This window comes from Vulpes lagopus, chromosome 7 (assembly GCF_018345385.1).
Source record: "Vulpes lagopus strain Blue_001 chromosome 7, ASM1834538v1, whole genome shotgun sequence".
In the NCBI taxonomy this organism is placed as follows: Eukaryota; Metazoa; Chordata; class Mammalia; order Carnivora; family Canidae; genus Vulpes; species Vulpes lagopus.
This window is the reverse complement of record NC_054830.1, coordinates 9,709,540-9,734,755: the sequence shown is the minus strand read 5'-3', so window position 1 is coordinate 9,734,755 and position 25,216 is coordinate 9,709,540. Positions and strand designations below refer to the sequence as shown.

At 52.8% G+C, this 25,216-nt stretch overlaps 2 protein-coding genes across 3 annotated transcripts; one reads left to right on the top strand and one right to left on the bottom strand.

Annotated features, from left to right (window-relative positions):
- The first annotated feature begins 196 nt into the window (after positions 1-196).
- Positions 197-9,100, top strand: PALM3 (paralemmin 3). Its single transcript, XM_041763251.1, is given in 8 exon segments — positions 197-397; positions 3,278-3,326; positions 4,318-4,398; positions 4,980-5,107; positions 5,260-5,344; positions 6,872-6,917; positions 7,033-7,409; positions 7,411-9,100. Coding segments are annotated over 8 exon segments (2,265 nt in total). The 5' UTR covers positions 197-356; the 3' UTR covers positions 8,869-9,100.
- A 141-nt stretch (positions 9,101-9,241) lies between these two features.
- On the bottom strand, positions 9,242-25,215 carry IL27RA (interleukin 27 receptor subunit alpha). 2 transcript variants are annotated; one of them, XM_041763252.1, is made up of 14 exons: positions 24,960-25,215; positions 24,455-24,572; positions 21,114-21,271; positions 20,869-21,026; positions 19,976-20,135; positions 19,807-19,877; positions 17,414-17,597; positions 17,126-17,314; positions 14,998-15,099; positions 14,764-14,922; positions 10,866-10,991; positions 10,357-10,450; positions 10,095-10,188; positions 9,242-9,971 (listed from the first exon to the last, which is right to left on the bottom strand). In XM_041763252.1, exons 1-14 carry the CDS (start codon positions 25,069-25,071, stop codon positions 9,714-9,716), a joined length of 1,983 nt encoding a protein of 660 aa, XP_041619186.1. In that variant the 5' UTR covers positions 25,072-25,215; the 3' UTR covers positions 9,242-9,713. The 2 variants fall into 2 exon arrangements, with proteins under 2 accessions (XP_041619186.1, XP_041619187.1); XM_041763253.1 differs by lacking the exons at positions 21,114-21,271; positions 24,960-25,215.
- Between the last annotated feature and the right edge of the window lies 1 nt (position 25,216).

The window sequence follows — 25,216 nt, the reverse complement described above, 5'->3', positions numbered from 1 at the left end:
CATCTGCGGTGCCAAGTGCGGGTGCCATTCCCTGGAGGGCGGTCAGCGACTCACCATTCCCGCCCACACACTGCACCATGCATGTGAGAGTGTGTTTGCTGCGAGGCAGCCAAGTGCAGCAACGGGGCCAGTGGCTGGTAAATAATTTATCAGGACAGCTGATAGTACCTCCCCAGAAGTGCCCGCCAGCCCCCAGCCCCCCTTGCTGCTGCTCCTCGTGCTCTGCCTCCTGCCTCCTGGCCCAAACCAGCTGGACCAGCTCTCCCGGTGCCCTCCTGCAGCACCCCCCCTTCCCACCAGCCAAGTCACAGCCTCCTGGGCACCTTCAAGACCTGAAGGTGGGCTTCTGGACAGAGATGGCCCTGCAGAGCCAGATGTGGTCTCTGGCCGCACCCATGTAAGTATCCGGGGGGGTGGGGGGGCTGGTGGGCAGGGCCTGGGAGGGGCTCGGAGGTCACTGGCCTTTCTGCAGGGGTGAGAGCCCCAGCTGGCCTCTCCTAAGGGGACTGGGGGAATGGAAAGAGGTCGGCAGCCAATCCTGCAGGCTCTTCATATCCCTTTCCCCAGAGAGTCGGGGGTAGACGCAGACCCTCACCTCCTTTTTTCGGGGATATTCTGTAGGGCAGTGGGGCAGGCTTCAAGCTCAAAGTCCAGCCTGGGGGTGGGATTGTGACTGGGTGGGGAGCCGGAAAGGCCAGGGTCCCTTGCTCCCTGCGCTTTGCCTCTAGAAACACCCCCCAGTGTCCAGGGTGAGAAGAAGTGCTTGAGATACAACAGAAAAAGTTAAGAGCTCCCAAACTGGGCAAGATGATGGCAAAATCGGAACCATCACCCACTTTAATGAAATGGCCACCAACTGTTCCTGGTGACAACAGGCCATGGCCACTAACACCGTTCTTGCAGAGTTGAAAATAAACAGTATCAAACAGAGTGTACAGGGGATTTTAATATTCAAAGTTTGAGGGCATTTCAAAGGAAGAGGATGGAGGGGCTCCAGACGTTTGTAAAGAGTTCTGGAGAAAGAAGAGTCCCCCCCCCGCAAGGGACCCCAATTTGGTTCCTCACTCTTTTGGGTCCCTGTTGCATTATTCACCAACTACAAACCTGGTTGCCTAGCAATGGGAACCCGATCCCCCCCCCCCCCCCAAGCAAGGAAGAGGCAGGGAGATTACATCTTGGGAATGGGACAGCAGAGGAGGGACTTTAGCCCTCCCCCAAGGGCAAACTTATTAGCAGGCATCTTAGCTTCCTTTGGGACACCTTGCAGAACATGACTTCAGCACCCTGGCCCAGCTGAAATCGGTCCCCCAGGCTGATCTCTGGCCTCCCGGATGCCAAGAAAAGGGTGCCTGGACTCCCTTCTTCCCCGTGGTGTTCCCAGTATATTGGGCCTGAGAGTCCTGAGTTCTGATCTCCTGATTCAGTGACCTTAGATGAGTCTTTTCACCACTTCTAGGAGCCTCATTTTCTCCATCCATAAAGTAGGGACAGTACTACTTGCCTCCCAGGGTCATTGGGAAGATTAAATGAGTTACCATAGGCAAAGCATTTAACAGGGCCTGGCACATGGTATGCAATGGCTGATAATGGTTGGCTGACTTTATTCCATCAACTCAGCAAATAGTGGACTACAGTGTCTCAAGTTCAGGGCCGGGAGGGAGAGGCAGAGGTGGCTGTGAGAGCGTAACGGAAGCCGTGTAGAGCACTTAGAGCACTATAGATAGTAAGCACTGCATTATTATGTCTTTATGGAGTGGCCAGGGAAGATCTGTGAGGCCCCAGCAGAGTCTGGGCAATGAGGCTAATGCTCACCCAATAGAGTTAGTGTTCAAATTAATAAATGTTGGAGGGCTTGCCCTATGCCCTCCCTGGACTAAGTGTCAGGGACAGCAAGCAAATAGATACATCCTTCTAGATACTGGCCCATGAAGCACCTGTACATAGTGGGCACTCAGTGCACATCTGTGATGATAGGTTCATGTGACAACGACTGTCCCCTAAGGAAGCCCAGAAGGGGTAGTGCTGTAGGCTGGGAAGCAGGGATCCTGGGGTGCTGCGAGGATATCCAAGATGGGGGGAATCTTGAGTTAAACCTTAAACAGCAAGACCCCTCTGCCTCCTCCCAGCTCAGAGTCCAATGCTAGGCTACATGACCTAGTACCTTTGCTCCCGGGGAGAGAAGTTGACAGGTAGCTCCAGAGTTTCCATGGCAACGGCATGTGTCCATTGTGGGATGGACACTTCTGTCCCCACACTCTCCCATCCCCCAGTGCCTTAGGTCCAGAGAGAGCGTGGAATTGGAAAGAGACACAGCATGTTAGGGGCCTGGCAGGATTGGAGAGTGTCTGTAGGACAGCTTGGGAATGGTTCTTATAATTTTTTTAAAAGATTTATTTATTTATTTATTTGTTTGTTTGTTTATTTATTTACTTATTTATGATAGACATAGAGAGAGAGAGAGAGAGAGAGAGAGAGAGAGAGGGGCAGAGACACAGGAGGAGGGAGAAGCAGGCTCCATGCTGGGAGCCTGACATGGGACTCGATCCCGAGACTCCAGGATCGTGCCCTGGGCCAAAGGCAGGTGCCAAACCGCTGAGCCACCCAGGGATCCCCTGGTTCTTATAATTAACCATAAACATTATTAACTATAGGAATTACTAAAGTTATTAATAATCAATGACACTGAGATGCTTGGGTGACTCAGCGGTTGAGCATCTGCCTTCGGCTCAGGGTTTGATCCCTGGGTCCTGGGATCAAGGCCCACATCAGGCTCCCTGCATGGAGCCTGCTTCTCCCTCTGCCTAGATCTCTATCTCTCTCTCTCTGTGTGGCTCTCATGAATAAATAAATAAAATCTTTGAAAATAATAATAATAAATGACACTACTGTTTTTGGATCACTATGTCCTATTTTTTTCCTGCATGGATATTTTCCTTGCAAGGGCACCTCTCCGCAAGGTGAGGATCAAGCTCTCCCAGCCCACTTTACAGATGAGGAAACTGAGGCTCACAGAGGTGATGTCAGGCCCAGGAAGGGCTTTAGAGCAACTTGTCATGGTCTCTTCTCTCCCTGCCCCGCACCCCGCCTCCCCAGGTCCTGGGCCCTCTACCCTAACTTCTTTCAGCTGCAAAGGAGAAATGGAGGAAAATGCTGGGCTTTGGTTGGTTTCCTAGCAGCTCAGGGATCTTGGCTCAGAGAGGGGCATTCAGGAGGTGGCCTGAGGCAGGGTCCGGGCGCTGGGAGACCCCCTCCGCAGTCTCTGCCCTCTCCCCCACAGGCCCATGGCCGAGAGCTCCCTCTACCGGCAGCGGCTAGAGGTCATCGCTGTAAGTGAAGTCCTCCCTGCGCGCTCCGCCCGGCGTCCTGGGCGCTCCTAGTCTCGCCTTTGGGCTCTTCTTCGCCTCTTTTTCAATCTGGGGAGCAGGCCTAACGCTATGAAATGGGGGGAGGGGAGTGGGGGGCGGGCAGCAGCCTCAGCTGCAGCTTTGCCCGGGGCGCCCCACCCAAATCCTCAGGGCCCTCTGCTCCCCAGTTCCTCCGTCTGGTCACCACTACCCCCGGAAAGGCGCGCCTGTGTACTCCGCACTCCCAGAATCCACATCCGATGCTCTGTTCTTGAACCCGGTCTCCCAAACATCCTATGTGTGAACCCCATCTCTCAGACCCCCATCTCCGGATCCTCATCTCACTCCGTGAACACCCCTATGTCTCTCATCTCCCGCTTCTTTCACTCCCATCTTTCTGGACCCCATCTCTGCACCCTGGTCTCTCTGAACCCCCATCCTCCTGACCCCCACATCTGTACCCCATCCCTCTGAACCCCCCATCTCACTAACTCCCATCGCTCGGCCCTCGGCTTCTGCACCTCCGTCTCTCCGGACCCTCATCTCCACGCCCCAGTCTCTCCAGACGCCCACGACGGCACCTCTCCGGACCCCCCCCCCCCATCTGATGTCCATATCTGGACCCCTTGTCTCTGAATCCCCTCTCTGTAACCCCATATCTCAGACGCCCCCAGCTCTGTCCCCCTTGCGGATCCCCCCTCCAAGGCCCCGCCCCCCACCCTTGCCCGGACCCCCACGCGGCTGGGGCGAGGCCTCCGCAGCCTCCCGGGCGCGGCCGGCCCCGCCCCCGCCGCCCCGCCCCCGCCCGCTGCTGAGTCAGCGCCTCCGCCGCCCCCCTCCCCGCCCGGGGCCCCGACGTGCGCTCAGCCGCCCTGCCCGGCTCGCAGCCCCGGGAGCCCCGGGAGCCCCCGCGGAGGAGGGGAGGCGGCGGCCCCGCCCGGCCCTCGGGCAGCTCCGGGTCCTCTGTGCGCAGGAGAAGCGGCGGCTGCAGGAGGAGATCCGCGCCGCGCGCCGGGAGCTGGAGGAGGAGAAACTGCGCGTGGAGCGGCTCAAGGTGGGGCGCGGCCGGGGGCGTCTGCCCGGCCTGGGCAATCAAGTGGGGGTGTCAACGAGAGCCGGTTTGGGGGGAACCACAGGACCGTTGGACCATTGTCCAATTTGGAGGGAGGCTGGGGGCATGGGTTCCCGCTGGGGGGGCGATTTTCCTCTCCTTGGGAGAGTGGGTGGTGGTGGAGGTGGTGATGATGGTGGTGATGGGGACATTTGTACCACCTTTGGAAAGAGTATGGGGACAGTGAAGATGTTTGCCCAGCTTTCCGGCGGGGAGAGGCCAATAGAGACATCGATTTCACCTTCGAGGGTGCCTATCCCGTTCTGGAAGGGGTGGGGAGATGATGGGTGTTTTGTTCCAGGCTGTTAGAGCTATGGGCTGGTAATGGGGTGTCTGGACCCCCTGGCAGTATTGGGGGAACACAATGAGGGCATGTATCATATCCCAACCTGCAGGAGAAATGTCTGTCCTCTTCGGGTGGCTTTGGGCAATAAGAAATCTTTCCAGCCTAGGGGATTAGGAGGGGACCCTCCATGGGGTGGGGTGGTCAGTATGCACATCCAGAGCTACCTTCCCGTGCCCAGAGGAAGTCTCTCCGGGAGCGCTGGCTAATGGACGGGGCCGCTGAGGGGCCAGAGCAGCAGGAGGACCCCCAGTCACCTGAGGGCCAGGCTCAGGCTCGAATCCGGAACTTGGAAGACAGCTTGTTCACGTGAGTTGGGTCCCTGCCTGCTGGCTTTGCCAGCCTGGCTAGGCCAGGTCCCCAGGTCCACTCCAGGGAAGTGGGAAATTGAAGGGGGCCTGGGGTGGGGGAGGGCATTGAGCCTGGGGGCCTGGCTCCCAGCAGCCTCCTCTCTTCCTCAGACTCCAATCCCAGCTGCAGCTGTTGCAAAGTGCATCCACAGGTGCCCAGCACAAGTCTTCAGGCAGGCCCACCTGGCGCAGACAGGTGAGGAGCTCAGAGAGCCAGTGGGGGGTGGGAGGGAGGCGGCCTGAAGGGACAAAGACAGGATTTCTCCAAGTGCAGTTTAACCACTGAGTCCTCTGCTATTTCTTTGCTCTGTGGTCTTGGACAAGTCCCTTTCCTTGTTCCAGCTAGAAACAAGCATGAGGAAGAGTTTTGATACATGATTGCTAATATGGCCAGAGAGAGGAATGTGCTGGGGAAGTGTGAGGGAGTGCTCTTGGAATTGGGCCTTCGAACAGGGAACGGAGCACTAGGAGATGTTTTTGTGATCTGGGGTTTCCACATGGGTTTTTGTCTCAGTGGCACCTTTATTAGATATAATGTACCTGCTACGCCAACACACAGGCTTCTTGACAACCAGGACAACTTCACATTAAAATCTGGCTCTCCGGGTTGCCACTGAAGTCTGAAGATCTGGCAACGTTTGTGCCTGGCCTCAGTGAGGTGCAGCTTTTCCGCGGTCCCCTGTTCTCCCCGATGTGTTATCTTAGCTCCCAGGTGCCCATTGCAGAGCACAGAGGGAGAGGAGACCTGTTAATGGATGTGGATTTTTAGTATAGGCCAGGAGTTCTTTGCTAGAGAGGCACAGAGCATGCAAGGCATGATTCCTGGCTCAGGGGAGCTCACCCTCCAAGAACAAGTCTGTGATCGGGGAGCCCTGGGCAGAGAAGGAGCATAGAGAGATCACCTGAGTGAGGTTGGGGGTGAAGTCTTCCTGGAGATGGTGCCATCTATATGGGATCTGGGTAGGAACCAGGAAAGAGTGGAAAGGGAATTCCAGGCGTAGGAAAACAGCCTACGTAAAGGCCAGGAGGCTGGAAAGAGGATAAGATCAGAGAACTGTGAGGAGGAGATCCCTGGGGCTTGGCTGTCCCCTGCTCCCCTCCCTGAGCCTACTTTCATACTCTTCCCTCCCTCCACTCCAGCTACACTGATCCTCTTTTCCAGTCCTTGAACTTGTGTAGCTCATCGTGGCCCCAGGGCTCTTACACTTTCCCTTCTGCCTGCAATGCCCATACCTACCTCTGGACTCAAGGCCAGCTCTTCTTACCCTTCAGGTCTCTGTTCAGTGTCACTTCCTTGAGAGGCCCTCCTGCCCCCCACCACCTCCCAGGCACTCTCTAGCCCCTCCTCCTGCTTTTTTTTTTTTTTTTTTGCCATAGTCTTTGTCACTCCTTTACTGTTACGTATTTCTTTGTGTTTCTGTTTATACGTCACCCTCCTGGAATGTTAGGTTCCCACAGCCAAAGTAAGTGTCCCTTGGCCACAGCAACCTCACTAGCTGACAGAGTAGGTCCCCAGTACAGAGCTATTGGCTCGTAGACATGGTATCGATTAAGCAGCTACTATGGGCAGAGCAGAGGGCGGTAGGTGAAGAAGGCTGAGGTTTTGGTCCTGAACATGATGGGGGGGGCACTGAGGGTGTTTGAGCAGGGAGGGTACCCACGTGCAGGGAGGCTGGAGGTGGAGACGCTGGCTGGCCTGACCTTGTTTCTGCTATCCCTGCAGGGTCACCGGCCATTCTCCCAGCCGACCGTGGAGACAGATCCCACAGGTGGGTGTTTGTACTCCGGGTCTGGAGGGTCCCAAGAAGAGGGCCCTGAATGTGGGGGGCCAGAATCTCACTCTGTCGCCCCGTTTCCTCTCCTTTCCTCCTCTGACTCCCCAAGACTACGCTGATCTGAACAAGAGAGCCTCCCTACCAGCCGGACTGGTGGACGCATCCCCAGAGGCCCCCTCTGAGCCCAGAGATGAGACTGGCAGGGCTCCTCCAGCCTTGAGGCTGTCCCCTGGGGCAGCAGGGGCCTCCTCAGAAGCCAATGGCCCCTGCCCTGGACCCAGCCTCCCTCCAGAGCAGGAGCCTCGCCAGGGGCTGGCAGCCTCCGAGGGGGGCGTGGGTGAGGCCAAAGGGGGTGTGGTGAAGGTGATATGGGAGAGGCTGAGGGCCACAGAGGACTGTACCACGGAGGCCACGGGCCCGGAGCTGGAGGCTAAGGTAGAGGAGATGGTGATGGAAGCCATTGGGGACAGGCAGCCATTGGGGGACAGCCTCTGGCTGCCCAGAGCGCCCATCCTGGGTGAGGGAGGACAGGGGCATCGTGGAGGTGGTCTGGGAGGGGGTGGGGGGGCCAGAGAGCAGCCACTCAGAGGCCACAGGGGAGGCGGGCAGGGGCCTGAAGGCTGCACAGATCAGCTCACCTAGCCTTCAGGTGAGACCAGAGGGGGCAGCTCCTGGGGAGGGTGTTCCCAGGGGCAGCCCTGATGGTGATGGGCCAGGGGGCTCTGGAGGAGAAGAGGGCTCTTTCATTTGGGTAGAGAAGGTGACCCTCAGCGAGGAGTGGGAGGAGCTGGTGGTGGAGGGATTGGAAGGGCCAAGGGTATGGGGAAGGGGGGGAGGCCCCGAGAGTCCCCTGGGGGCCGAGAGGGGGGTAGGGGAGGAGGCCTGGGAGGCAGGGAGCAGCAGAGTAGAAGGACCCGTGGGTGCAGGGAGGAGCGAGGGAAAGGTGGGGGAAGAGCAGGAGGGAGCAGGAAGGGAAGGAAGCAAGGACTCCCCGGAGCCAGAGAGGAGAGGGGATGAGGAGAAGCTGGGGCTGGAGAGGGAGGCAGTTGAGGAACGATTGGCAGCACCAGGAAAGGCAGTTGAGGGACCTTGGAGGGCAGAGAGGGAAAGAGGCGAGGAGCCACCGCCAGTAGAGCAGAAAGGTGAGAGAGGGCTAGAGGCCGAGGAGGAACATGAGGAACCATTGGGAGGGGAGCAGGAAGGAGATGAAGAGAAACTAGAGGCAACTGAAGAACCGTTGGTGATGGAGAGAAAGGAAGGTGAGGAATCACTGGAGGCACAGAAAACGGGAGGTGAGAAGCCACTGGAGGCCGAGAGAGGAGGAGGTGAGTCACTGAAGGCAGAGAAAGGAGGTGAGGCATCACTGGAGGCTGAGAGAGGAGGTGAGGCACCACTGGAGGCTGAGGGAACAGGAGGTGAGGAGCCATTGGAGGCTGAGAAAGGAGGAGGTGAGACTCCATTGGAGGCTGAGAAAGGAGGAGGTGAGGAGTCCCTGGAGGCAGAGAAGACTGAAGCGGTTATGGAAGATCTGAGTCCAGAAGAGCAGGGAGAGTCTGGGGGAGGACAGGAATGTCAGGCAGAGGAGGTGAGTGAGGCAGGGGCTTCCCTGGGGGCGAAGGAAGACTCAAGGCCAGAAAAGGAAGAACCACAGCCCCAGGAGAAGCAGGAAGGCTCCCTGGAGGAGGAATCTGTAAGGCCCCGAACCCCTGTTGAGAGCCAGGGCCCCTCGGGGGACCCCACCCCGCTCCTGGCAGAGACCCCAGCTCCAGAGCAGCCTGCCGAGTGCCAGCCACTGCTTCAGGCAGAAGGGCCCAGGGCCAACCCTAGGGCCCGGCCCGTGCCCACCTATGCACCTGCGCGGCAGCCCGAGCCATCTGCCCCTCCAGAGGGTGAAGAGGCAAGCGGCCCCAAGCAAAAGACGTGCCAGTGTTGTGCGGTCATGTGAGCCCACACCCTCCACCCCACATCCAGCTCCTCTCACAGCTACCTCGGCCTCTTGGCATCCAGCAGCGGGTCCTGGGCACAGACAGGGCACCCCCGGACTGGCTGTGGCACCTGGGAGCCAGCTGGCCCGCACGTCCACCTGGGCTTTCCGGACGCTTCCCACTGCCTGTGACCCTGGCCCCCTTTGACAACAAAGCCTTTATACTTGAAAATAAAACGTTCAAGCAACTGGATAGTTTGAGTGTGTGTGGTGTTCACGACAGAACCACCTGACCATCTCCCGGTGGGACAGCAGAGGCTCGACTCTGCCACAATCAAAGATGGACTTGGTGTGAGTCCAGACACGGCTGCTCTAAGAGGTACCCAAGCCACAGTAGCTATAAAAACATAAAAGTTTATTTCTCAGGGTGGCTCTGAGTCATGCAGTCACTTGGGGACGGAGGCTCCTTTTCCACTTGTTGTTCCACATTCCCCTTCGTTAGGATTCGAGGTGGCTCACAGGCACGGTGATGTTCCAGCTCGCACAGGGAGTGAGGGGAGAGGACGTGGAGGAGCTCCGACCCCATCTGGGCATCAGCACGTGGCACGTCTGCTCACGTTCCGTTGGCGAGAACTTGGTCCGTGGCCGCACCTGGCTGCAGGTGCAGCAGCGCATACAACCCGCTATGGTTCTGTTATAGCAGCAGGACAGATCTGGGGAGGCAGCTGCCACTCTGGATTTCATACATTTGCCTTTGCTCCCTCATCCGTCCATGTTCATTTATTTTATTCCCGGTAGGGCCAGGCCCTTCTCTATAGGGGTCCTTCAGCCGGTTCTTCCTGGCCAGGTGTCCTCAGGCAAGTGACTCAGTCTCTCTGAGCCTCAGTGTCTTCATCTGTCAAATGGGCACCCCTCTCCTGGCTGGGGGTGGGTTCAGGCCAGAACTTGGGACCTGGGGGTGGGCCCAGAAGGCCTAGCTCCTCAGGGGTGGGCAGGAAGTGTTTCTCATACCCAGAGTCAAGCTGGGTGGAGGCCTGGGGGGGCTCTATAACCTGTAGTGGCTCCATGTCTTCCACTTTCAGGATGGGGAAGTCCCCGGGGGTCTGAGCCGGAGGCACCACCTCCTGGGGGAGAGAAGAGACAGGGATCTGACCCCCATTCTCCCAGACCTGCTCCCATCCACTCCCCGCTGTCCCTGCATTCGCCAACCTCCCAGAGGGCCCAGGCAGGTCAGCCTTTCTGCTCACCTCCATGTGGGGCTGGCCAAAATTGCTATTGGCAGGATCAGGAATCTTCTCCCAGACCCAGCGGGGCAGTACCTTGTGCCGGAGGTGGACGCACCTGGCAAGTGGGTAACAGGGTTAGGAATCCAGGTGACCTGATACCCATGCCCAGGAGTGTCACACAGCCCTGAGGTGTCCCCTCACTTCTCCCCACCTCCCCCAACCAAAGCTTAGCTAGTGTCCAGCTGCCCTCCTGGGCAGACACCCACACGTCTGACAGCCTCACCTTCCAGAAGTGGCTAGGCTCATAACACAGACCATCAGGAACAAACCCCACAGGAGGAGGACACCTGGCAGGACTTTCCACTTCAGGGTGTTATCTGAGGCGGAGGGGCAGAAGAACATTTGGACACCAGGGATGGGGAGGGATCAGGTAAGGGTCAAGGATGGGGCAGAAAAAGAAAAAAAAAGGATGGGGCAGGGCTTGGGTGAGGGAGGCAGGTAAATAGGCGGGGCTTATGGGTGGGTAAGGGCTAAGGGCTGGGAGATCTTGGGGTGGGAGTGCAGGCTAGTGAATAAAACAAAACAAAACAGTCGCTGGTGATAGGTCAAGGTCAGGGACAGGTGAAAGGGTCAGAGACACAGACAGCCCAATGATCCATTTAGCAGGGTCAGAGTGCCCTGGAGGCATCACCAATAACCACCCCCACATCAAAAGGTTGCTCACTCACTGAAACCCCTATTTCCAAATGGAGCAGACCCCCTCCCATGGCAGACCCACCCCAAACCCCCTACCTGGTAGGTGAAGCCGGAGGCTGGGACCAGGTGGCCCTTGTCCTGCGATGGTGGATGCGGTCACCCACAGCTCACAAGGACCCCATTGAAGGTCGGGCAGGGTGATGTTCTGGGTGCTGCCACTCACTGAAGGACATACCCAGAGAGGTTGCAGAGGCAGTCAAGTCCTACCTCAGGGCCTTTGCATGTGCTTCCTTTATCTGTCTGCAACATTCTCCCCAAATATCCACATGGCTCCCACCTTCAGGTCTTTGCCAAATTTCACTTCCTCAGTGAGATGTTCCCTGACTGTTACAAAGTTAGCTCCACAAAGGCCGTGTTCCCAGCACCGGGATCAGTGCCTGGCACACAGAAAGCAGTCAAAAATGATATATATTCAGGGGCACCTGAGTGGTTCAGTGGTTGAGCATCTGCCTTTGGCTCAGGTTGTGATCCCGGGGTCCTGGGATTGAGTCCCACATCGGGCTTCCAGTGGGGAGCCTGCGTCTCCTTCTGCCTATGTCTCTGCTTCTCTCTCTGTGTGTCTCTCATGAATAAATAAATATTTTTTTAAAATGATATATATTCGAATAAATAAAGAATAAATGAGCACATCCCCCACCGGCGCATTAACCCAGGGAATGGAGATTCTCTTTAAATGATGGGAAGACATATACCTCCCAGAACTATATTTGTTTACTTTTTTTTTTTTTTTACTAAACTGCTCTTTTTTGTTTTCTTTTTTCCTTAAGATTTTATTTATTTATTCATGAGAAACAGAGAGACAGAGAGAGAGAGAGAGAGAGAGAGAGGCAGAGGGAGAAGCAGGCTCCATGCAGGAAGCCCGACACGGGACTTGATCCCAGGACTCCAGAATCAAGCCCTGGGCCAAAGGTAGGCGCCCAACCACTGAGCCACCCAGGGATCCCCCTCTTTTTCATTTTTAAGCTGAAAGAGGAAGAAGCTTTTGGTTTGTTGTAGGTTTGGGGAAGATAGGAACACTGATTGAGCTATATTGCCATAGAAAGATGTCCAAGCTAAATCAGCAGGTGAAAAAAAGGAAGTTGCAGGGCAGCCCCTGTGGCGCAGCGGTTTGGCGCCGCCTGCAGCCTGGGGTGTGATCCCGGAGACCCAGGATGGAGTCCCACATAGGGCTCCCTGCATGGAGCCTGCGTCTCCCTCTCCCTCTGCCTGTGTCTCTGCCTCTCTCTCTGTCTATGAATAAATAAATAAAATCTTTAAAAAAAAAAAAAAAAGGAAGTTGCAAAACATCACAGGGATAAGAGATTGAGGGGCCAAACTATAGTCTATAACATGGTCCTTTTTTTTAAAATAATAATAATACCAGGGTGCCTGGGTGGCTCAGTTGGTTAAGCATCTGACTCTTGATTTCAGCTCAGGTTATGATCTCAGTATCATAAGACTGAGCCCCATGCTGGGCTCTGCTCCAGGCATGGAGTCTGCTTAAGATTCTCTCTTCTTCTCCTTCTCTAAAATAATAATAATAATAATAATAATAATAAATGTATATATAATATAGATATGTATGAAAACTTTAATCTAAAAAAATGGGGCACCTGGTGGCTCAGTCAGTTAAGCCTGAGACTTTGACTCAGGTCATGATCCTGGGGTCCTGGGATCGAGCCCCTCCTCTGGCTCTGCACTCAGTGAGGGATCTGCTTCTTCCTTTCCTTCTGTCCCCTCGCCCCACCCTGGCTCATGCTTGCTCTCTCACTCTCTCTCTCTCAAATAAATGAAATTAAATCCTTAAAAATAAATACAAGTAAAAAATTTAATCCAATGATCAATATATACTTTTGGTAAGGTGCAATCATGGCAAAGTAATTATGTTAAAAAATAGGCTTTATCAGTTAGAGATAAATGCTGAAGCACTGATGTAGTTGGGTAAAGTGACACCAAAGATTAGAAAAAAAGCGCAAGGGATATAATGAAAGACTGGCAGAAAGCAGGTAACTGTTGACACCTTGTGGTGGGTACACCAGGGTTTGTTATACTAGCCTCTCTACTTTTGTATGTGCTTGAATTTTCTATAATACAAAGTTAAAAAGCTTTAAAGAACACAACTCCTATATCTCCGTGTTAATGGATTGAAGAGGTGCCTGGGTGGCTCAGCGGTTGAGCGTCTGCCTTCGGCTCAGGTCATGATCCCAGGGTCCTGGGACTGAGTCCCACATCGGGCTTCCCATGGGGAGCCTGCCTCTCCTTCTGCCTATGTCTCTGCCTCTTTCTCTGTGTCTCTCATGAAGAAATAAATAAAATCTTTGGGATCCCTGGGTGGCGCAGCGGTTTGGCGCCTGCCTTTGGCCCAGGGCGCGATCCTGGAGACCCGGGATCGAATCCCACATCGGGCTCCCGGTGCATGGAGCCTGCTTCTCCCTCTGCCTATGTCTCTGCCTCTCTCTCTCTCTCTCTGTGACTATCATAAATAAATAAAAATTAAAAAAAAAAAAAAAGAAAGAAAGAAAATCTTTAAAAAAATAGATGGAGGGCAGCCCCTGTGGCGCAGTGGTTTGGCGCCGCCTGCAGCCTAGGGTGTGATCCTGGGGACCAGGGATCGAGTCCCACATCAGGCTCCCTGTGTGGAGCCTGCTTCTCCCTCTGTCTGTGTCTCTGCCTCTCTGTGTGTCTATAAATAAATAAATAAAATCTTTAAAAAAAATAAATGGATGGAAAAATGTGGAATCTGCATTATCAGTGCCAGTAAAATTATGAGAATGCTGATAATCTGGTTTTTTTTTTTAAGATTTTATTTATTTATTTAAGACAGAGAGAGAGAGAGCAAAAGAGTGAGCAAGAATGCAAGAGCAAGGTAGGGGGAGAAACAGAGTCCCCTCTGAGCAGGGACACCCTGCCCCTTGCCACAGCACGGCTGGATCCTAGGACCCTGAGATGATGACCTGAGCCAAAGGCAGATGCTTAACTGAGCCACCCAGGTGCCTCTCTCTCTCTCTCTCTCTCTCTCTTTTTTTTTTTTTAAGATTTATTTACTTATTTGAGAAAAAGAGAGAGAAGCAAGGCAGGGGGAGAATAACAAGCAGGGAGCCTGATATGGGGCTCAATCCCACAACCCTGATACCATAACCCGAGCCAAAATCAAGAGTTGGGGCAGCCCAGGTGGCTCAGTGGTTTAGTGCTGCCTTCAGCCCAGGGCCTGATCCTGGGGACCTGGGATCAAGTCCCAAGTCAGGCTCCCTGCATGGAGCCGGCTTCTTCCTCTGACTGTGACTCTGCCTCTCTCTCTCTCTCTCTCTCTCATAAATAAATAAATAAAATCTTAAAAAAAAATCAATAGTTGGGTGCCCAACCAACTGAGCCCCCAAGGCACCTCAAGAATGCTGATATGATATTCTAGATGACCTATTCCTTTAATGGGTCAGCTATGGCAATAATCACAGTTAACTTTTGTAATTAGGGAGAAAAAGGGTAATAAAGGCATTTTTAAAAAGGAACTTATGTCCAGAGTAAAAATGTAGCCTATACCCAAAGGTATGAAAAAGAAATATAAATCATACACAATCCTGCAATCCTGTTGACACTGTGGGCAATTTGTTTTCACATTTGTGTCTCTGCTTTGCTTGACACCAGGTTTATTTTATACAAATGGAACCATCTCGAGGAATTTTGCCCTCTTTTTATCTTTTTCATTTAATAAAACATGACAGGCATCCTTCAATGTCAATAAATATAGATCCAAGTCTTCACTTTTAATAGTCAAATGACAGTCCATTATAATGATAGCCACCAGGGTTATTGTTCACTAGGGAACAGATGACATCCCAGACTTTCCCAGGGACTGAGAAGGAACCAAAAGAGGCCAACCTGGGGACAAGGATGAGGCAGACTGATGGGTGGGTCTTGTGGGAGCTCGGAGCAGGGGGCAAGAGGCCGTGAAACTCACCGTTCACGCAGACAGAAGGCCTGGTCCCGCTCTGTGCACACAAGGTGTAGTGGGTGAGATGGCCCCTGAGCTGGTGCCTTGGGACCTCTCCCCATGCTATGGCAGGGGTCCCTGGGGGGGCATCCTGGAGTCGCCAAAGCATTGGCCCTGCTAGGGGTACTGGGGAGAAAGCCAATAGGTCAAGGCCTGCCGGGGTTCCAGGGGGCTCCCTCATTCCCCAGCTCTACCACTTACTCAGTTCCTCTCTGAACCTCCAGACTGAGGGGGCAGGGGCCAAGCCCCAAGGAGAGACTGCTGTCACTGTGATTCGGTAAGGGACCCCTTCTTCAAAATTCCCTGGTCGGTGGAGGAGCAAAGACAGTTAGAGTTGGCTTCCCCTCCCCTGCTCATTTCCTACTCGATAGGCATCTTCATTTGTGTCTCCTGAAGGACATGCTGAGATAAATATCTGGGGAACGGCAATTTTTCTGGGTGGTAACCCCACACAATGCCAACAGGGCAGCTGGGAAGTGAGCTAACCAGGGGCAGAAAGGCCGCAGGTAAATGAGAACACGTTCTCAATGGAGGCAATGGAAACGCGATCCCACTGCTGACCTCAGGGGGGCAGCAGAGAGCATCAGCCCAGGGAGCCATCCCATCCAAGGAGGGAGGAATCTGGGGTATTTATCCACCAATTCTTACTAGTAATTCGTGAGCTGTATCTGAGGCAACTTCATTCACCAGCACGTCCAGCCTGCTGCTCAGACAGGCAAAATGCTTCAGTGACCAGAGAGCACCTTCAGGCCAGGAAATGCAGGTGCCAGAGGCTGAGAGATGCTCAAACCAGGCTACAGGTGGGGCCCTGAAACCACCCATCATGGTGGGTGAGGCTCCTGAAGTCCCTTCTCAAGACCTACTGCTGCTGCCAGGCCTTCCCCAAATGGGAATTGTCTAGAATCAGGGTTCCTCCTTCCTAAATGTTCCACTCAATACCTTCTCATGCTCTCCCAAGTCCTTTACAGCAAGAATGGGCTCCCCGATGCCACACCCCAGCCCAGAACTCACTGAAAGCCTCCAGACCTGAATATTCAACAGCCTTATGGACAGCTCCATTTGGATGAACATCTCCAACACAACATATCCAAATGGATCCCCAAAATTCTGCCCCAGGACCTCCAATCAGAACCTGCTTGTCTCCCCTTCTCAGTTCCCATCTGGTATGGTCCTCATCCCTTTTCCAGTCTATTCCTCCCAGGAGCAGCCAGAGAGCACCTGTAGACAACTGAGCCAGGGCATATCCCTCCTCTGCTCAGAACTCTCCATGGCTCCTCCCTCACTTGTACCAAAAGCCCAAGTCTCTCTTGAGGTTCACCAGGCCCTGCACAATCTGCTTGTCCTCAACCTCCCTGCCCTCACCTCCTCCCACTCTCCGCCTCACTCACTCCACTCCAGCCATGTGGGCCTCCTCGCTGTTCTGCTAACACATCTGGCACATTCCTGTCCCCTGGGCCTTTGCACTGTGTCTGTTCCCTCTTGCTTTTCCCTCGGACATACTCATAGCACCCTCTCTTACCTCCTTCAGGTCTTGGTTCAAATGCGGCTTTTCCAGGAACCTTTTCTAATCTTCCTTTCTAAAATAGCAATCCTCCCTCCTCTCCTTTGCCGTTTTATTTTTTTCTCCAATTACATTATTTGTAATGTACTTGTTTTGTTGCTGTTTGTTTCACTGGGCTACTCATCCCACAAGGAGGTCAACTCCATGAGAGAGAGAGAGAGAGAGAGAGAGAGAGTGGTGTGATGGCTCAGGGTCTGGCTTCAAAGGCCTGATTATGTGGTTCAAATCCTGGTTCTATAGGGATCCCTGGGTGGCTCAGCGGTTTAGCGCCTGCCTTCGGCCCAGGGTGTGATCCTGGGGTCCCGGGATCGAGTCCCACATCGGGCTCCCTGCGTGGAGCCTGCTTCTCCCTCTGTCTGTGTCTCTGTCTCTGTCTCTCTCTCTCTGTGTGTCTCATGAATAAATAAATAAAATCTTAAAAACAAAAAAACAAATCCCGGTTCTACCACCTACTTGCTGTGTGGTCTCAGGCAAGTTGCTTAACCTTCCTGGGCCTTTATCTTCATCTATACCTCAAGTATGATAATAACAGAAACCTCCTTTATAAGGAAGTTTGAATAATTTAATGCTGATGGCAAATGCCAGTAGACATCAGCTGCTGTCACCGCATACCAGTGTCTAGAACATGGCCTAGCACATAGTGAGTGGTCAATGAACACTGCTTGCATGAATTAGTGACACTTCAGCCATAACATTCTCTCTTGCAGGTGGACTCACAGTCTGCTCTGCAATAGCTGGGATGGGAACCCAGGTGTCCCAGAGCCTCACCTGGCAACAGAACACTGAGGTTTTCAGGGGGAAGCCGGACCCAGCTGAGGTTCTCCAGGGGATCACCGTCTCGAGCCCAGTCCACCACGTGCTCCTGTAACTCCCCAGACCCCCGCTGCCAAGTCACCAGCAGCTCTGTCCTCCCAGGAATGCTGCTGACCACCACGTCATGAGGGGCAAAATCTGGACCTAGATGGGGGAGGAGAAGTCTGAGCTGTCCAGTTTGGGAGTCCTTGCCTCCGTCCCAGGGAGTCCTATCACTGCTCAGAGGAAATCACAGCCTCTTACCCAAGCAGGCCAAAGAAAGGTTGGTGAGAGGCTCCCAGCTTGTGGCATTGACAGCAGACACCCCGACCCACTCCGCCTGGGTGGGGATGAAAAGGTTGCAGCAGGGAGCCGTCTTCTGGATCAGCTCCTGATCTTTGACCTGGAACCAAACTTTATAGTTCATCTGCATGCAGTGCCCCCGGTCCTGAGGGAGGAGAGGAAGAAAGGGTTAGTATCTTCCATTTATCAGGCACACACTGCATATCTCAGTGGGGTCCACCTGGAAAAACAGTCAGTGAAATATTTCTGTTGGCTCCACTTTGCAGGTGAAGAAAATAAGTCTGAGGGGGTGCTCAGTGGCAGAGGTGACATGAGAATACAGTTCCAGAACCAAAACGAAAGGGAAATGAGTGAGGCACTCCCCTTAGATGCAAAAGTTAAAAGGGAGGATATCAAAAACTCAGTAAATTAAGAGAAATTATATTTTAATCAATCAAAATTAAAGCCAAACAACCCATGACAAACCAAATTTCAAGATTTTAAGTACAGATGGGATCTGACCCTGCACTTGCATGAGCCTGCCTTACTCGCCTCATCCTAATCTGTGTCCTGTGCAATTCTTTGGGATTTCAAAATTCTTGCTGTTGTATAGAGGAAAAACTTTTGTAGATGAATATTCTAATAATGTTAAGTGACCCTGGAAACAAAATCCTAAGACAAAATCTTTGGCGGGGAAGGACTGGTTTTAATACTCACTGAATTTTTTTTTTTAAGATTTTATTTATGTATTCATGAGAAACACAGAGAGAGAGAGGCAGAGACACAGGCAGAGGGAGAAGCAGGCTTCCTGTGGGGAGCTTGATGCGGGACTCAATCCTAGAACCCCGGGATCATGACCTGAGCCAAGGCAGACGCTCAACCACTGAGCCACCCAGGAGCCCCCATACTCACTGAATATTTAAATATTCAGAATATATAGGGACTTTCTAGGCAGTTTTTATGATCAATTCCTAGCACAATCTGTGTTCCAATTAGAGAATTCTTTAATTGCCCTGCATCACCTCACCCCTTTGAAGTCCCTGGAAACTGGCTCTGTGGCCTGGCATGCAGCTGATTTGATAAATGCCCTAATTGTACACGGAAGAAAGGGTTCTGACATTTCCTATGTGAGTCCATTAGGCTGTTTGTTAATCACATGTTCAAACAGTCTAGATCTTGACTTGGTTTCCATCTATTATGAAATTATTGATGGGGGTGCATTAAAATCTCCTACATTGGCTGCAGATTCATATATTTGTCGTTGTAGTTCTGTCAATTTTTGCTCTCTATATTTTAAAGCCATATTATTAGGTACATACAGATTTAATGCTCATCTCATATTGGTGACATAATTGCCATATGCAGTTACCTTATTTTCCCTTTATCTTCTACAGAATATTACAATTAGAACACTGTCATATATTTTTAAAAACATGAGTATACAAGGGTTATCTATGTATTTCATTTCAGTATAGTAAAAGGGTGTTACAAGGATGTGTTATGATATAGAGACACTGAGGCTGTGAATTGCTGTTTGAAAGCAAGGAATATCAGCTCTGCCACTTACCAGTTGTGTGGTCTGAAGCAACCTCTGTGTCTCATTTTTCTTATCTGTAAAGTCAGTTAATATAAATGAGCATGTAGGCTAGCACCTGGTATGTAGGAAGAGCTCTGTGTTATGTGTGGTTAAAATTACTGTCAGCTTGTGTGAGCAGAGATGGGCCCTTTTGTTTTGTCCCTTGCCATATTTACTGTGAGCCAGGGACCTGGAACACCTGAAACATAGCAGATGCTCAACAGAGTTGGATCAATGAGGATGGTTGCATCATTGCCTATCATCTCCTAATGCCATTTTTTTTAAAAGATTCTATTTATTTATTTGAGAGAGAGCAAGATCACAGAGGGAGAGGCAGAGGGAATCGCAGACTCGCCTCTGAGCAGAGAGCCTGATGTGGGGTTTGATCCTAGGACCCCCAAGATTACAACCTGAGCTGAAGGCAGACTCTCAACTGACTGAGCCAGCCAAGGCGCCCCAGCTTAATGCCATTTTGATACAAACATCCAAGTCCTGGCACGCTGTGCTGTATTTTATGGAGCTGAGCTTAGTCTTGCTTTCAAACCTTTGTACCTGCTGTTCCCCTCTGTCTGGAACACCTGCACCCACCTTCATGTCTCAGCTCATGTCTCCTAGAAGTAGCTGACATTGGTGGAGGCTTGCTCTGTGCCTTACACTATGCTAGGACCTCTCTGAGTGACCCCTCCTGAAGACTTGAAACCACCTCAAGAAGGCAGCATTGAAACCATTGCCTTGTTTATATTGTTATCTGGGGCTTCCTGACATGTGCAGAAAAATGAAACTGATCACTATAGCTCACCTTCCACAGAAGCAGCCGTTCTTGTCTGCCTGGTGAACAGGGGTTCCCTGATATCCATACATCTTTTGGAGCTGTCAAGGATGAGGGAAGGGGTACAAATGAGAGGGGTATAGTGGTACAGACTGCCAGGAGAGGAGAGGTTGGAGGGGCAAAGCCTGGAGATCCTCACCAGAGGGTAGTGTCTGGAAGGACAAAATGGGGCTCCAATCGCTCCACAGATCCTCTTCTTTCTCCATTCGGCAACGACCAAACACCTCATAGCCTGTGGCCAGCTCCAGGTCCTGGATCTCAATAGGAGTCAGGGGTATGGACTTTACTTCTGGTTCCAGCTGGGGGATAGAGAGGAAAGAGCAATGAAGCTAAGAACTGAGTTGAGAGTATTTGACCTGATATGTCAGCAGGGTCCAACTGCTTTGTCCAAGACCATGGGGGTTTCAAGAACATAGGAAAAAAGATTTTATTTATTTATTCATGAGAGTCACAGTGAGAAAGAGAGGCAGAGACACAGGCAGAGGGAGAAGCAGGCTCCATACAGGGAGCCTGACGTGGGACTTGATCCCGGGTCTCCAGGATCACGCCTTGGGCTGAAGGCGGCGCTAAACCGCTGAGCCATTGGGTGTTTATTTAAACCAAGCCTTGCTCCTCATCCATAAAATGGGTAGGTATAAAATGCACCTACTTCAAAGAGTTCTTGTAAGGGTTCAATAAAGAGCCTAGAACAGTGTCTGGCACACAGTAGATGCTCTCTAAATGTCTTCGATTATTATTTTAAGGTTAAGGTAAGCTATTTGAGGACTTCTATTCATGCACAAAAATGTTAGAGGAAGTTTACTGAGTTTCTTATAAATTCCAAATGGAATGTGGATTGGGACTGCATGAATTTTTTTTTTTTTTAGTTAAACGAGATGCATGTACAGGCCTTTTGTGTGAGATATGGACAGACTCATAGGATAAATAAGAAAGGGGCTCTCAGTGGCTCTCTGGGCTGGGTCTTTGATTTGGGGATGATGCCCTGGGCCCTCCCTGGAATACAGTGGGGGAAAGGGGGCCCCTGACACTCACCAGGGTCCAGGTTGTCCCCTGGCATCTTCGATAGTAGAACTGACAGACCAGGACCTTATGGGGTGGCCACACAGGCGGGGCCCACTGGACAGTGGCCTCGAGGGGGTCATCCTCCGAAAAGTCCACATCAGGGTGCAGCCGGGGGGCATCTGGCTTCACTGAGGAAGGGGAGGCCAGATGCATTGAGCCGGGGCCTCCAGGACCACCCACCCCACATACAGCACACCCCCCATCCCGCCTGTTACTTCGGGTTTCCAGGTTCACGAAGACAGGGGGCCAGAGAGGCTGGCCTGCCTTGGTACCCCAGACAAGCAGTTCATCAGACATGGTAAGCTGTTCCCGTGGAATGGTCACCCAGCTCTGCCCGGCAGGCACTGCCACAGTCCACGTTCTGTTGGAATGGCTGTGAGGAGAAATGTGGGCATGGGGGGGTGGTGTATCTGGTTGGGCCTGGAGCCATAATGAGAACTCATCTGCCTGTGTTCAGATCCCAGCTCTGCTGCTTCAGAGCTGTGTGGCCTTGAACAAGTGACTTAGCTTCTCTGTGTCTGTTTCCTCGTCTATAAAATGAGGGTGACAGAAATACTAGCTGAAGGACAAAAGAATGAGGGGAATCAATGAGATAATGACTGAAAAGTGCTTAGAACAGCACTGGGGGGGATCCCTGGGTGGCGCAGCGGTTTGGCGCCTGCCTTTGGCCCAGGGCGCGATCCTGGAGACCCGGGATCGAATCCCACATCGGGCTCCCGGTGCATGGAGCCTGCTTCTCCCTCTGCCTGTATCTCTGCCTCTCTCTCTCTCTCTCTCTCTCTCTCTGTGACTATAATACATAAATAAAAATTTAAAAATAATAATAATAATAATTTGTACAGACTGTAACCAGTCTCTATATAGAAATCACAATGATCTTGTAAAAATACAAATCAGAGCATGTAACTGCCCTATTAAAAAAAGAAAAAAGAAAAAAAAAAGAACAGCACTGGGCGCCCAATACACGTTACGTGAGCATCGCATGTTGTGTTTATCCACACCTACTTATATGTATGCACATTTACACTTATGCAACTATTCCGTCAGCAAATATATACTGTGTCAGGTCATCTGGTCGAAGCTGGGGATAGGACTAAGATCGAAGCAAGCGAGGACCTTGCTCTCGGGAGCTGCTCTTCCAGTGCAGGAGGCAGATGAGGAACACGTGAGTATATAATTGCTGGCGGTGTGAGTGACAGAAAGGGCAGTCATAGGGTGAAGAGGATGCAGTGTGATGATGTGGTGAGGCACGACAGTGCTATTTTGGGGAGGGTGCTCAGCAGAGATCTCTCAGATGCGGAGACCATTGAACAAAAGCCCGAAGGACATGAGGACAGAGCCCTGCAGGATGCGGGGGGGGGGGGGTGCATTTCAGGAGGAAGCAAAGGCCTTGAAGTGGGCTGACTGGTGTGTTTGAGGAATAGCAAGGAGGAGGCCCGCATGGCAGGAGTGGAATGAGTGAGGGGGAAGTGTGAGGAGGTGAGGCAGGGAGGTGACAAGCAGATTGTGCGGGGCCTGGGGGGGCCACAAGAATGACTTGGGCTTTTACCCTGAGTGAAGTGGGAGCCCAGGGGAAGGCAGAGAGCTAAGGAGAGATGGTCCCGGCCGCAAATACTCACAGGCGCCCCCTGGCTGCTGTGATGCAGAACAGACTGTGGGCCTGAGGGTGCCAGCCAGGGTCCCAGGAAGGAAGTGACCCACTGCACCACCCTGGCCAGCTAGCCACGATGGTGGGGGCTGGACCAGAGTGCCTGCCCAGGATGTAGAGAGTGCCAGATTCTGGATAATGTAGAAGGTGGAGCCGGCCAGGCTTGCTGACAGACCAGATGTGGGTGACAGAGAGCACCGTGAAGATATCCTAAAGGATTAATTTCAAGGGTTCCAAACAAGGCCTTCATAAAACAGCAGCAACAAAAAAAATGCAGGTGTTGGTGAAGATGTGGAGAACTGTAGCCCTGGTACCCGGCGGGTGGGAAGGTAAAAAATGGTGCCATTGCAGCAGAAAACAGTTTGGCAGTTCCCCAAAAAGTTAAACACAGAATGGCTATAGGACCCAGCAATTCCCCTCCCAAGCATAGACCCCCAAAGAACGGAAAACAGCGACTCAAGACTTGTATATGTATGTTCCTAACAGTGCTAGTCACGACTGCCAAAAGATGAAGAAAGCAACCCAAATGTCCACCAATAGATGGTGGACACAAAATGTGGTAGATCCATACAGTGGAGTTATTACTCAGCCATAAAAGGGAATTGTGTTCAGATTCCTGCTACAACGTGGATGAAACTTAAAAATATGCTAGATGAGAGAAGCCACATGCAAAAGGCTGCATTTCCTATAATTCCATTTATAGACAAATCCATAGAAGAGGAAAATCCATAGAGAACAGTATGGTGGTTCCCAGGGGCCGGTGGGGGGATGATGATACAGTGTCTGTTAATAGGGATGGAACTTCCTTTTGGGGTGATGAGAATGTTCTGGAACTAGATAGAGGAGGTGGCTGCACAATACTGTGAATGTACCAAATACTACTAAATTGTTCATTTTAAAATAGGTTAGCTTTATGTGATGTGAATTTCATCTCATTAAAAAAAGGGGGGGACCTTCTCTGACTCCCCTTTGTCTTATGCCAATTAAAACTAGGCCCCTCTGGAAAGGAACGGTGGTGACAGTTGCACAACAACGTGAATGTATTTAATGCCACTGAACTGTGCACTTAAAATGGTTGAGAAAAAAAAGATGGTAAATTTCAGGGGCGCCTGGGTGACTCAGCGGTTGAGCGTCTGTCTTTGGCTCAGGGTGTGACCCCAGAGTCCCGGAATCGAGTCCCACATCGGGCTCCCCACGGGGAACCTGTCTCTCTCTCTGTGTCTCTCATGAATAAATAAATAAAATATATTTTTTTTAAAAGATGGCAACTTTTACGTTTTGCCATTGTTAAAATAAAAAAAAAAAAAACAGCTTCCCCCCTCCCACTGTGGTTCCCACCTTTCAATGCCTCTTTTACTCCTCCTTCAGCCAAATTTGAAATTAATTTGAGTTTGCAGCTGCGATTCATCATGAAGGAACCCAGGTCTCCCCCTTGACTATGGGCTCCACGAGGGCCAGGCTTTCATCTGCCTTTCATTGCTGCCTCCCTGGCACCATACCAAATTATCTTTTTTTTTTTTTTTTTTTTTACCGAATTATCTTTTTATACACTGAGAAGTTAGGCTACTTGCCTAAGGTCACACAGCCATAAAAGACAGCTTCAAATTATTAAGCAATTTCTCTTCACCACTGCCTAATTCCTCATATCCTCAGAACCAAGGTTGGGGGGCAGGTTTCTTCATTACCGCCTTCTGATAGAGGAGGACAGCGAGGCTCAGGGAGGGAAGGCGACTGGTCTAGGGTCACACGGCAAGGAAACGTGGAAACCTGGAATCGAAGGGCTTGAGAGTGGTGGGGGGGGGCGCCAAGGAGCAGAACTCTTGGGGTCCTCTCAACCTGAGTATGCTGGGACCTGAGCGGCCACCCCTCTAAAGCTTCAGTTTCCCCGAGTCGGCCGGTTGTACTCACTACTTCTGGCTCTGGAGGTGCAGCGTGGAGGGGGCTCCCAGGTCCCCGAGAGCTTCCCACGAGCAGTTCAGGTCGCCCAAGGGTCCAACTCCATAGCACTGCAGTGGCCCAGGGCTGTCTGGAGAGGGAGGCAGGGTGGGGGGTGGAGGGGTGTTCCAGGGCAGAAGGCTCAATTCCCCCATCCCGCGCATCCCAGAAGCTGAACTTCTGCCCATGGTGGGGGGCCCTCCGGGGGTCCCATCCGGGGGTGAGCAGCAGGAAGGGGGCGCTGGGCACCCCTCCCCGGGCTTGGGGCATAACTCCTCCCCTCCCTTTCTACCAGCCACATCCTGTTACCACCCGGAGCCTCCACCCCAGCCCCGGGCCTCGGCTGCCCCCCGCCGCCGACCCCCGTCCCCGGTCCCCCCGCTCTCGGCCCGCCCGGGGCCTGGCGGCGTCTCGCGCGTGCGGGCCGCCGGTGCACGCGGGGAGGCTCGGCGCTGCGGCGGGGGCGGCCCGCACTCACCCTGGGGCCGGGTCCGGTGGCACAGCAGCAGCAGCGGCAGCAGCGGCAGCAGAGGCAGCAGCCGCAGCGGCGTGGGCCGCGGCCGGGGGGCAGCCGCCCGGGCCGCTCGCATGGCGCCCCCGCCGCGCCGCCAGTCCCGCCCGGCCCTGCCCGGCCCCGCGCCGCCGCCGCCCGCCTGGCTCCGGCCCCGAGCGGCGACGGGAAGCGTCCCTCCCCTGCCCGCCGCCTCCGCACCTTGCGCTCCGGGACCCGCCCCC